The sequence below is a fragment of the Bubalus bubalis genome, chromosome 9 (genome assembly GCF_019923935.1).
Source record: "Bubalus bubalis isolate 160015118507 breed Murrah chromosome 9, NDDB_SH_1, whole genome shotgun sequence".
NCBI classification, from domain to species: Eukaryota; Metazoa; Chordata; class Mammalia; order Artiodactyla; family Bovidae; genus Bubalus; species Bubalus bubalis.
Genome location: NC_059165.1, coordinates 104,232,718 through 104,245,370, shown reverse-complemented (window position 1 = coordinate 104,245,370; position 12,653 = coordinate 104,232,718). Strand labels below are relative to the sequence as shown.

Here is a 12,653-nt window from a genome sequence, read left to right as displayed (position 1 = left end):
CAGTATTCAAACCCTCTGTCACACGCTGCTGTAAAGCTTCCTTGTACACATTGGACTGTGTGTGTGACTTAGGTGCACTCAGGCTCAGGCATCACTCTTGCGTCTTGCTGAGATCTGGCTCTTGAATTCCTAGGAGGACGCCTGAACCCAGTAGGCACTGTGCATCTACTGGTTGGACAAGTAGATGCGGAGCAAAGAGCAAGCTGTAGATCGAGGGGTGTACACACATGTACACACAGCATGCACATAGATATGTGGTATGCACACACGCGTGTGGATACTTATGCTTGCACACATATGCAGAGATGCTTGCCTTCACACAAGTGCACTCACACGTCTGGCAGTGCCATGCCTACTAAACATGTAGATGTGCACACAGAGGTGCGTGCATGCATGGCACACACACACACACACACACGCACGTGTGTACACCAAGCTCTGTTAGGATGCAGTGGACCTCCATGGATGGAGAGAGGGTCAGAGGAAGTGCTTTGTGAGGCCTGCGTGGGGAGTGGCCTCTCTCATCCCTTGGCTGGGGAGGATTGGAGCTAGATGAGCAGCCCTTGAATCGACCTTGGTCTCCAAGGGGAGCTGGACCAGTGAGGGTATGGGGGGTTGAGGGAAGCAGGGGGCTTCCAAGGACAGTGTTGAGGAGTCAGTTCTTATTTTTTAACATTTACTTATTTTTGGTTGTGCTGGGTCTTCATTGCTGCACGTGGACTTTCTCTAGTTGGGAAGAGCAGGGGCTACTCTCTAGTTGCAGGATGAGGTCTTCTCATGGCAGTGACCTCTCGCTGCAGAGTACAGGCTCTAGAGCTCAAGGGCTTCAATAGTTGCTGCAGGTGGGCCCAGTAATTGCAGCACGCGGGCTTAATTGCTCTGCATCATGTGGGATCTTCCCAGACCAGGAATCGAACTGGTGTCCCTTGCATTGCAAGGCAGATTCTTAACCACCGGACCACGAGGGAAGCCCGAGTAGTTGGTTCTGATAAGAAATGCAAAGGGGGTTTCTCATGGAGAGCGTGGTTTGGGGAGAAGGCTTCCAGGGTGGATGGAGTGTAGTGGGCAGTGAGGCGTGCTGGGAGGGTGTGCAGATTCTGGGTACCATGGATGCTTGCCACCCTCTCCAGGTCTACATGAAGATCTCAGTTCCCAAGGGCATCCAGTTGGTCGGACATCCTGGCAAACGCCATCTGACCAAGAAGACGTGTGTGGCCTCCGGGGAGACGGAGCCCACGTGGGTGGTTCTGTCCTTCGGCGACCTGGGTCTTAGCAACATCACAGGTGAGATTCAAGTGCTTATTGGGGCATCTCCCCTCTCCAGGACACCAAGGGGTCCAAGGCGCTGAATCCAGGCATGGGGGAAGGGTCAGTAGGGCAGAACATGAGGTTGAGGGGCAAGAGAGCTACTGGAGGAGTCTGGATCAGTCCAGAGTGATCAAGAGGTAGGGGGCCACATCTGGGGGAAGCCAGGCTCTTAAAGTGCCCCACCAATGTAGCATGCACTTACACGTGCACACATGTGCACTCATGCATATCTATGCATTCACATATATGCACCATGCATCATGTGCACAGACATGCGTGCATGCATACCTGGGAAGCCTGGGACAAGAGTGGGGGACAGAAGAGCGGCGGATGGGATCCTGTTTTGAGAACCAGCACCGAGTACTCAAATCTCCACAGCCAAAGCTCTGGCTTACAGAGAAACGAGCTGCTGCCGGGATGGGAAGTCCGTCAGACCCCCAGAGGAGAATTACGCTGACAGAAGGGTCCCCATCGGAAGGGACCACATCCGGCGCAGTGTGATGGTCGAGGTAAGCCCATGTCCTTGCTCAAGGCACTTGGCCAGGGCCTGATTGGCTCCCCAGTGAGGTGGGGACGGGGATGTGTGGGTCTTCCCCACACCAGGGCCAGGGCAGCCCCCACCAGTCCTGCTCTGGGGCCTGGGGCTGAAGGACGGTGGCAGCCATCCCCTCTCCAAGCGGCCGAACAGGCTTTGGTGCAGTGATGTGGGGCTCTCAAAGGCAATAGGGAAGTGTCCTCCTGACCCCTGGGGTCGATCGCCATGGAGGGTGGTGTGCCTTTCTCTCCTGGCTGCCCGTTCATCATAGACAATTGTAGAGACTGTGACCCGTAATTTGGAGGGCTGTCCTTGGAATGCCCATGCGGGAAGGATGCAGAGCCTCCAGCCAAGGGGCCTGGACTGCCACCCCCACACTCCCCACCCCCGCCTTGCCTCCCCTCTCAGCTGTGAATCTGGGATCTGCCACTTGTCCTTGGGGCTCATCGAGTGTCTTGTGATTCCCAGTCTGCTCTGAAGGATTGGGTGCTCACACTCACTCCACAGCGTCGGGGAGGTTGGAGAATGTACATGGCATCTCATCTCACAGTGCTGGGCTTGTGGGGACAACGATGCCCCATCTTTTCTGGGGCTGCTCAGATGCATTAGAGCCCAGAGCTCTGGTCAGACTCCTGTTTATTGCTGCTCGGAGAGCACGCGGCAGCCCCGCTGAAGGGCTGAAGCCCGAGTGTTGCCCCTCCCCAGTGGCCCAGCTGCAAACAGCTGCCCTCCCTCCCCTGCGGTCCTGGTGGAGCTGAGCACAAGTGTTTTCCATCAGCACCAGGAGTCACATGCGAGCTGGGCGGAACTCCCGGAGGCGGACGGATCATTGCTGCAGCTTTGTTGACATGACGTGATGGAGTCCTCAGGGACCCGTGCGTCATCAGATGAGGCATACAATCTCCATGAGCCAACAGGAATGGGATGGCCTCGACAGGAAATGCAGAAATCCCTGGTGACCCGCTGCAAAGCCCTGTGCACATTTGAGCCACAGCCTGCCCTCCCTCTGACCTGGAGGCCTGGAGCGCTTGTCTCTTTCCTCTGCAAGAGGAATTTCTAAGATGTACAGAGAAGGATTCTCCTGTTCCTCCCACTCGCACTGCTCAGCTGTATCCAATGTCTGCAGCATCCACTGGTCCAGCTATGTACACTCAGCTCTAGGAGACAGGAGGTATGATGTAGGCATCAGAAGACCTGAAATGTTGATGCAAAAACTAAAGCATGAATTAGAGAAATAGACTGATGAAACAGGAAGTGCTGGGTGCGAGGCTTCTCCCATCTTGTCCCACCAAGGAACTCTAGGTGCACGGTTCACTCGCTCTATTACACGATGGGCCCTGACCAGACGTCACATGCCACCTACCAGGTCGGAGGCCGAATACAACAGAAAGGCCATTCCTGAGAGGCACGTGGTAGGGAGGAAGTGATGGCTGCACCATCACGAGTGCTGTGTCAAGTGGAAGAGGGGCCACTGCCATCCCGCCCGGAAACCCAGCTGGCTCGGGGGATTATGACCTTTAGAACTTTTGCTGGAGAGCCTTCCATCACCCCACCATGTCTCAGTGGAGTTCACAGAATCGGAAAGAAGGCCGACATAATTCAGAGCCACGAGGAGAGCCTCGTGGGCATCACAGGAGTGAAAGGGGGTCTGCCCTCTTGGCCAGAGTTGGGCTCTGGAGTGACAGCCTTGAGTTTGGATGGGAACTGCTGGGCAGTTAAATGAGAGTGTGTATGGAAGGCATCTCTTGAGTTCCTGGCCTGGGTGCTACAGAAATGGGGGCTGCTCTCATCCAGGCATTTATAATGGTCAACTGGGGGATCCTGGACACAAGCCAGGGATGCTTTTTCCATTCTAGGAGATGTCCATCAGCTGATGAATCAATAAACATGGTGCAAGGGGATACAGTTTCCCAACATCGTGGAATATTACTCGGTCATGAAAAGTAATGAAGCACCAATTTGTGCTCCAATGTAGACGAACCTTGAAAACATTATGCTGAGTGAAAGAAGCCAGACACCAAAGATTGCATAGTGTATCATCCCATGTATATGAAATATGCAGATAGATAAATCCCTAGAACAGGTAAGAATCAAGCACTGTTATGTGCTATAAGGTTGCAGAGAAGTCCTGCCAGAGATAATAAAAGTGACATTTCGCAGGGACCTTGTTTTGGAACCTGACTGGGAGCTGGCTCGAGCACAGAGGCAAAGGAGACTGGAACCCAGGATCAGCTAAAAGCCAGGGCAGCGTGAAGGCAAGAGGCTGGCACCAGAGTCCCCTCTGAGTTAAGCTGGAAGAGGAGATAGGGCTGAGTGGCCGGGAGCAGCCCCACGGGCTATTTCAAAGGCTGTGCTGGGGTGGGGGTGTGTCCAGGAGACCCTGGACGGTCAGAGGCCATGCTCAGCGCCAGAGGAAGGGTTCAGAGGCTGTCTCTGGATCTGCTTGTTCTGAACATTGAGTGTAAATGGAATCATACACTCTGTGGGCTTTCCTGTCTGGCTTCTCTCACTTAGCATGGTGTTTTTGAGGTCTGCTTACATTGTGGTGGTAGTTTAGTCACTCAGTCGTGTCTGACTCTTGCAACCCCACAGACTGTAGCCCGCCAGGCTCCTCTGTCCCATGGGGTTTCCTAGGCAAGAATCCTGGAGTGGGTTGCCCCTTCCTCCTCCAGGGGGTCTTCCCACGTCTCCTGCATTGCAGGTAGTCTCCCGCATTGCAGGCAGATTCTTTACTGCTGAGCCACCAGGGAAGCCCTATCTATAATCTACTGTTTTTCATATCCATATTAGCCCTACTGAGGACTCTCTTTCCCCACATATAACTCCTGTATTGTAGCAGGTATCAGTGCCTCATCCCTTTTCATGGTGTGTAATGTTCCACTGTATCTATTCACCCATTGGTAGACATCTGAGTTATGAATCATTTTTATGACTGTATAGCTATCAGTCATAAAATGTTTACAATGTCCATGTTTACAATGTTTACAATGTCCAATGTTTACAAGTCATGTTTACAATGGCCAGGCCCTGTCCAGGGCCAACAAGAGACTGAGCTGATAGACTGGTAAGGGGGTTGCTGAGGCCCAAGCAGAACCTTGGGGGCTCACCTTGGAGCCTGTGGCTGAGCAGATAGCCTGCAGACTCCATGTCAGGTGTGCTGGGTGTGAGATGACGGTCCAGCTGTGTCATCCACAGCTCAGTGTCATCCACAAGGGTGTGCTTGGCCTCTTGGCGCCAACCATGGGCCATTTTGCTGAAGATTTGTCAGCTAGTTGCTCAGTGGGGACATCTGGTTGTGGCTTGTGTGGGTGAGGCGGGTTGATAGCAGGAAGTGGATGTGATCCAGTCAGGTGCCTCCTGGACTCATCATCCCTGGATGGATGATGCCATCTTTGCAGCATCTGCAGAGGACTGGGGGCAGGGGGTGGAGGGAGGGCAATGAGAAGATCTAACAAGAACTGACTGTTCAGTAGCACCGAGAAGACGCCAGCCCTGTCTGAAGTACACCTAGCCCTCACATCGAGGTCAATGCCTTCATCAGCTCCATCTTCAGCTCAGTTCAGTTCAGTCGCTCAGTCATGTCCGACTCTTTGCGACCCCATGGACTGCAGCACGCCAGGCTTCCCTGTCCATCACCAACTCCTGGAGCCTGCTCAAACTCATGTTCATAGAGTCGGTGATGCCATCCAACCGTCTCATCCTCTGTCGTCCCCTTCTCCTCCCACCTTCAATCTTTCCCAGCATCCGGGTCTTTTCCAATCAGTCAGTTCTTTGCATCAGGTGGCCAAAGTATTGGAGTTTCAGCTTCAGCATCAGTCCTTCCGATGATAACAAATAGAGGCCCAGGGAAGTTAAGTGAGTGGCCCTGGTCACCCAGCAAGCAGTGGGTATATTCCAGTTCTCTGGAGAAACAGAGCCAGTAGGACATAAATCTCTCTCTAGAAAGAGATTTATTATAAGCGGTTGGCTTACACGATCATGTGTGCTAAGTTGCTTCAGTTGTGTCTGACTCTTTGCCACCCCATGGACTGTAGCCCACCAGGCTCCTCTGTCCATGGGATTCTCCAGGCAAGAATACTGGAGTGGGTTGCCATGACCTTCTCCAGGGGATCTTCCCGACCCAGGGATCGAACCTGTGTCTCTTACATCTTGTGCATTGGCAGGCGGGTTCTTTACCACTAGCACCACCTGCAAAGCTTACAAGGTCATGGAGGCTGAGAAATCGATCATGGAAGCTGAGAAATCCACAGTCTGCAATTTTGAAGGCCTGAGAACCAGGAGCATCAAGGGCAGAGAAGATCGATGCCCCAACTCAAAAGCTATCTGGCAGAGAGAGAATTCATCCCTCTTCCACCTTTTGTTGTATTTGGGCCCTCAGTAGAGTATTTGGGTGTTACCCACACTGGGGAGGGCCATTTGCATCACTGTCCATCCATTCAAATCCTGGCTCCTTTAAGAGATGCCCTCACAGGCACGCCCAGAAGTAACGTTTGATCAGATGTCTGGAGTTGACAAATAAAGTGAACCATCACAGTGGGAGAAATTGGGACCCCAGGAGGCTGTCTGGCTGCAGTGGTCAAAGATCAACCCTTTAAGGTCTGGCCTCAAGTGGCCCCAGCTCACCAATCTGCTGACACCGCTAAAGGAGACCTGGAAAAGTTGGAATCCCACGGGTCAGGTGAAACCCCACAAGGCGTATCCCATTAAATTTCGAGTGCTCCCCTTTTTTAAAAACATTGTTCATTTTTGGCTGTGCTGGGTCTTTGTTGCTGCACGAGCGTGGGCTTTCTCTAGCTGCAGTGGCAGGGCTTCTCATTCGGCAGCTTCTCTCGTCGCGGTGTATGGGCTCCAGAGCGCCGGCTCAGGAGCTGTGGTGCATGGGCTTAGCTGCTCCGCCTGCATAATCTCCCCAGATCAGAGATGGAACCTGTGTCTCCTGCATTGATTGGCAGGCGGATTCTCAACCACTGGACCACGAGGGAGGTTCTTGAGTGCTCCCTTTGAAGAGAACAAGCCACCTGCCTACTGGGTGATGTCGTGGAAGGGGTGGGAGCAGGAGCACGAGGGACAGGAGACAGAGGAGGCACTAGACGGTGGGACAGAGACCCCTGTCCTTGGCAGACCTGGGTGCCCCGTTCTCAACGCTCTTAGAGGCCAGATGGGGCCTCGGATCCGCAGCCTTCGAGTCATTGTGTTCTTTACCCAGAAGCCAGGCTGGGATCTGGGTGGAAGGAGTGGTCAGGAGGGTGGGGTGGGGGTGTGAGAAGCCTGATACCTCTAGGCGTGGTTGGTGAGTTTGACTAGAGCCCGGGGAAAGGGAGTGAGCCTCAGTTTCCCCATCTGGACACAGGAGGTAGGAGACTGGGTCCATCTCCGTGCACCTGTGGCATCGTCCTGCAGGGTCCAGACTGCAGGTCCGAGTCTGCAGCCGTGGGACAGCGGCCCGTGCAGTGACTGCCTCCGCTGGTGCTCAGTTCTCCCCGTTTCTCTGTTTCAGCCTGAAGGAGCCCCCCGATCATACACCTACAGCGCTTTCTTCTGTCCCAACGGTGAGTTCCCCACGCCCACCCTGCCAAAGACTTTGGCCCTTACACCCACACTGGTGCAACTTCGTTGCTGCCAAGTGGACACCTGTCTTGCCTTGGGGCTGGGGACACCACAGCAAAGCCACTGAAATGTCCCAGCTAGGGACAAATGTAAGCCAGAGTGAGGACTGGGCTTCTGCCAGGCAGGAAGTAAGCATGTCATGATGGTTGACTGCAGGTGCCAACGAGAAAAGAGATTGCCATCAGGGGAAGGGCTGTCGAACTTGGAGTCCCGAGTGAGGAACTGATGCTCTGGGGAAGGGAGGTCTTAGAGTCACAACATGGGAAAGCTGGGAGAATGAGGATGACCCAGAACCCAGAGGTAGTGGAGGAGGATGTGGGAAATTAAGATAGGTTCCAGGAAGTGTGAGATCTGGGGTCCACCCTGATCCCCTGAAATTGACATTAAGCCTGCCCATGATCTGGAAGTGGGTACGGAATGCCCAGGGAGTGGAGTGGACAGAGAAAGACACTTCCACGCCTCTGCCTTGGTGGGGCCATGTCAGTGCTGGGACAAACGTGAGCCTGAGCTGCCTATGGGAGGGTCTGACCCTACCCCATCCAACCCCTCCTCAAAGAGCCCTCCACTTTGGAGCTTGGGCTGGGCCTGGCACTGTACACTCATCTGGCAGGTTTTGCCAAGAGGCAGAACAGAGGATCTGAGATGGCATCCCCAGGTGATGCTAACCCCTAGGTGTACCACCTCGCTGTTGCCAAGGCATTCACATCACACTCTGGACCCAGGCTTCCTTTTGACATCCCCCTCCCCTTTTTTCAGTAAATAGCAAGACATCACATATATGCTCAAATGATTTTGTAAATAATTGTATGTCTTTATTTTGGGGGACTTCCTTGTGGCTCAGCTGGTAAAGAATCCGCCTGCAATGCGAGAGACCTGGGTTCGATCCCTGGGTTGGGAAGATCCCCTGGAGAAGGGAAAGGCTACCCACTCCAGTATTCTGGCCTGGAGAATTCCATGGACAGTCCATGGGGTCACAAAGAGTCGGACACGACTGAGCAACTTTATTTTTAGCTGTGCTGGGTCTCCATCGCTGAGTGGGCTTTTCTCTAGTTGTGGCGAGCAGGGGCTACCCACTCCAGTATTCTGGCCTGGAGAATTCCATGGACAGTCCGTGGGGTCACAAAGAGTCGGACACGACTGAGCAACTTTATTTTTAGCTGTGCTGGGTCTCCATCGCTGAGTGGGCTTTTCTCTAGTTGTGGCGAGCAGGGGTACTCTCTAGTTGTGGTGTGCGGGCGTTTCATGGTGGTGGCCTCTCCTGCTGCGGAGCACAGGCTCTGGAGCACGGGAGCTTTAGTAGCTGCGGCTCACGGGCTCTAGAGCACAGGCTCAGTAGCTGTGGTGAAAGGTTGCTGCTGTGAGCCGTGAACCACGCCGGGATCCTTGGCCTTCCAGGGAGAGGAATTTGATCCAGGGCCAGTGGTGAGGCTGCTCAGAGCTTTTGTGTAATAAAGTTTTGTTAAAGTATAAAAGAGATAGAGAAAGCTTCTGACACAGACATCAGAAGAGGGCAGAAAGAGTGCCCCCTCGCTACTTTATAGCAAGAAGTTATATACCTATTCGCAAGCTGCTAATTAAAGAAAGGAAATGTCTCAAAACTCAGTTGCACCAGACTCCTCACCCACAACACATATTTTGAGATAACATCGGCACAAGGTGAATCATCCCGGGCCATAAAACAGTTGATATGAATCTTGAAGAAAGGCAGGTTTCCAAGCAAATACAGAGTTTCATTAACATAGCTTAAGAGAACATTTCCACGAGTAAAACATGCTGGTTTGTTGAGCCCTTATCGGTCCTGAGTCTTAGGCAGAACCGACCTGAAGAAAGACAGAGTCTAAGGTAGATACATAGTTCATTAACGCAACTTAAGGAAAACATTTTCATAAGAAAAATGCATTGGTTAGCATTTCATAACCAATGCATTCCCATTAGTTAGCTCAAGGTTTGAGTAAAGTTAAGTTCAGGTGGAACCAGGCGTCATCCTGGCAACACAGAATTTTAAAAGGAAGCTTTTAATTTTGTATGGAGAAGGAAAAAAAGTCTGACACTTGTGTATTGTTTTTTCCTGCCACTTAAGAGAGAGAAAAAACACGTCTGACACTTGCAGTCTATTTCCTCCTCTTGGGTACCACTAGCCTTCCTGCCTGTTACCGTCTCTGACGCACAGGTTAGTTGCTCCGTGGCATGAGGGATCTCCCTAGATCAGGGATCGAACCCATGTCTCCTGCATTGGCAGGTGGATTCTTTACCACTGAGCCACCAGGGAAGCTCTTAGAGAAATGCAAATTGAAACGCAGTAAGTTATCAGCGCACACCTATCCGAATGAGTAAAATAAAAAGTACAGTGATGACGTGAAAAGGTGGCCAGGATGTGGACAAGCTGGATCTTTCATACATTGCTGGTGGGAATATAAAGTGGTACAGCCACTATGGTTTCTTAGAACTGTTTGATGACTTAAAAAAACAACATGCTGTCAGCATTGACATTGACATTGAAGTCGCTCAGTCGTGTCCGACTCTTTGCGACCCCATGGACTGTGGCCTACCAGGCTCCTCCATCCATGGGATTTTCCAGGAAAGAATACTGGAGTGGGTTGCCATTTCTTTCTCCAGGAGATCTTCCCGACCCAGGGATCGAACCCAGGTCTCCCGCACTGTAGGCAGACGCTTTACCTAAAGAGACGGTAAAGCGTCTCTTTAGGCAATTGTACTCTTAGGCATTTTTAAGAGAAACAAAGACTTACATTCATACAAAAACCTGTATACAAATGTTCATATCAGCTGGTAGCTCAGATGGTAAAGATTCCGCCTGCAGTGCAGGAGACCTGGGTTTGATCCCTGGGTTGGGAAGATCCCCTGGAGGAGGGCATGGCAAGCCACTCCAGTATTCTTGCCTGGAGAATCCCGTGGACAGAGGAGCCTGGTGGGCTACAGTCCATGGGGTCACACAGTCAGATACGACTGAGTGACTAAGCACAAGCACAGCACAAACTGAAAACAGCCTAGATGTCCTTCCGTGGGTGAGTGGTTACGCAAAGTGTGGTCTGTCCATATGCCAGAATATGAACCAGAGGTAAAAAGGAAGAGACTATTGATAATATGCAGCAACGAAAATGAAGGGGATTGAGTAAAAAAAAAAAAATCAATCCTAAAAGAATACATAAATGATTCTTTTTATAACATTGTCCAAATGACAAGATTTTAGAGATGGTGGTCATATTAGTGGTTGTTGGGGTGGGGAGAGGGGGTGTGAGTATGGTGATAAAAGTGCAACAAGAGGGATCCTACACAAACAGAACTGGAGAAATCTGAATGAGATCAAGCGGTTCTAAGAGTACCAGTATCCTGGTAATGACAGTATACTAGAATTTGGTGAGATGTTACCTTTGGGGAAACTGGGTCAAAGATTTCTCTTTGTCACTTCTTAGAGTCACATATGGGCCTTCCGGTGGTGCTAGGGGTAAAGAACCTGCCTGCCAACGCACGAGTCATAAGGTTCGATCGCTGGGTCTGGAAGATCCTCTGGAGGAGGGCATGGCAACCCACTCCAGTATTTTTGCATGGAGAATTCCAGGAACAGAGGAGCCTGGAGGGCTACAGTCCATAGGTTGCAAAGAGTCGGACATGACTGAAGCAGCTTAGCATGCACACATGCAGAGTCACATATGAATCTATAATTATCTCAGTAAATTTTAAATTAAAAACATTTTTAAAAGCCAGTGCATGAGGACTTCCCGGGCAGTCCAGTGATTAGGACAGACTTCGCTTTCCAGTGCAGGGGGTTCGGCTTCCATCCCTGGGCAGAGAGCTAAGGTCCCACATGCCTTGCAGACAAGAAGCCAGAACTTATAATGGGAGCAATACTGTAACACATTCAATAAAGACTTCCAAAATCCCCCCATGAAAAATCTTAAAAAATGCATGTGTACAAATACTGTATAATTCCATTTACATGATCTCTCTAGAGCAGTCAAAATCCTAGAGACAGAAAGTAGGGTAGTGGTTTTCAGGGGCTGGGGGAGCGAAAAATGGAGATTTATTGTTTTTTGTTGTTGTTGGTTTTTTAAAATGTATTGTTTAATGGATACAGAGCTTTAGTTTTACAAGATGAGTAGAGTTCTTGGGGTGGATGCTGGTGATGTTTAAACAATGTGAATGTATTTAATGCCACTGACCTGTACACTTAAAAAAGGTTTAAGATGGCAAATTTTGCATTATGTGTGTTTTATCACAATTTTTAAAATTGGAAAAGGAAAAAGCCATACCTATGTACTAGAGAAAATTTACAAAAATAGAAATACAAAAACTGTCTCCTCTAGTTCACGTACAAAGACATTTCGTTGTATTCACTTTCCTAAGATTGATTATTTGTTTTAGCATAGTTGTGACTCATGAGGTGTATAGTTTTATGTCTTGCCTTTTTCACTTAATACATCCTCAGCACTTTTCCTTGTTATTGTATTGTTTATAAAGTCTTTATAAACAGCACTTCAAAACAGCTTCATTATGGTCCATTAAATGACTGCCCCATAATTTGATCATTACAGAACATTTTGAAACATTACTGGACATTTGCATATTGTTTGTATTTTTTATATTATAATCCACACTAAGCTGGATATATTTGTATTCAAAGTAAGATCAGAAACATTTTTAACATGTTTATTGAGGTATAATTGACATACAATAAATTAGACATATTTTAAGGGTAGTTTGATCAATGTTGAGAAACGTCTGTGAAGCCGTCACCACAATTAAGGTAATGAAGGTTCTTATTAACCCTAAAGTCATGCCCCTTTGAAATTCCTCACTCCTCTCCACTCTGTCTCTAGAGAACCACTGGTCTGCTTTCTGTCTCTGTAGATCACTTTGTACTTTTTAGACTTTTGTGTAAATGGAATCATACAGAATGTTCTCCTTTTTGTCTGGCTTCTTTTACTTAACAAAAGAATTTTGAGATTTGACCATGTTGTGTGTATCAGTAATTCAGTCCTTTTAAGTCTCAGCAGGATTCCGTTGGATGTATGCATAGCACTTTTTATCTACTCATCTGTTGAGGGATATTTGAGTTATTCCTGGTTTGGGACTATTTCACATGAGCTACTATGAAAATCTGTGCCCAAGTCTTTGTATGGGTGGTGTGTTTTCCTTTCTCTTGAGTCGATAGCTAGGCATGGAATAGCTAACGCATATAGTAAGT

At 49.9% G+C, this 12,653-nt stretch overlaps 1 protein-coding gene across 1 annotated transcript in view; it reads left to right on the top strand.

Annotated features, from left to right (window-relative positions):
• CPAMD8 (C3 and PZP like alpha-2-macroglobulin domain containing 8) overlaps positions 1-12,653 on the top strand; it is a 95,952-nt gene that overhangs the window by 52,618 nt on the left and 30,681 nt on the right. The window contains exons 21-23 of the mRNA XM_025293781.3: positions 1,131-1,284; positions 1,687-1,817; positions 7,341-7,392. Of these exons, the coding sequence (XP_025149566.3) occupies positions 1,131-1,284; positions 1,687-1,817; positions 7,341-7,392 (337 nt within the window). The remainder of the gene's footprint in view (positions 1-1,130; positions 1,285-1,686; positions 1,818-7,340; positions 7,393-12,653) is intronic.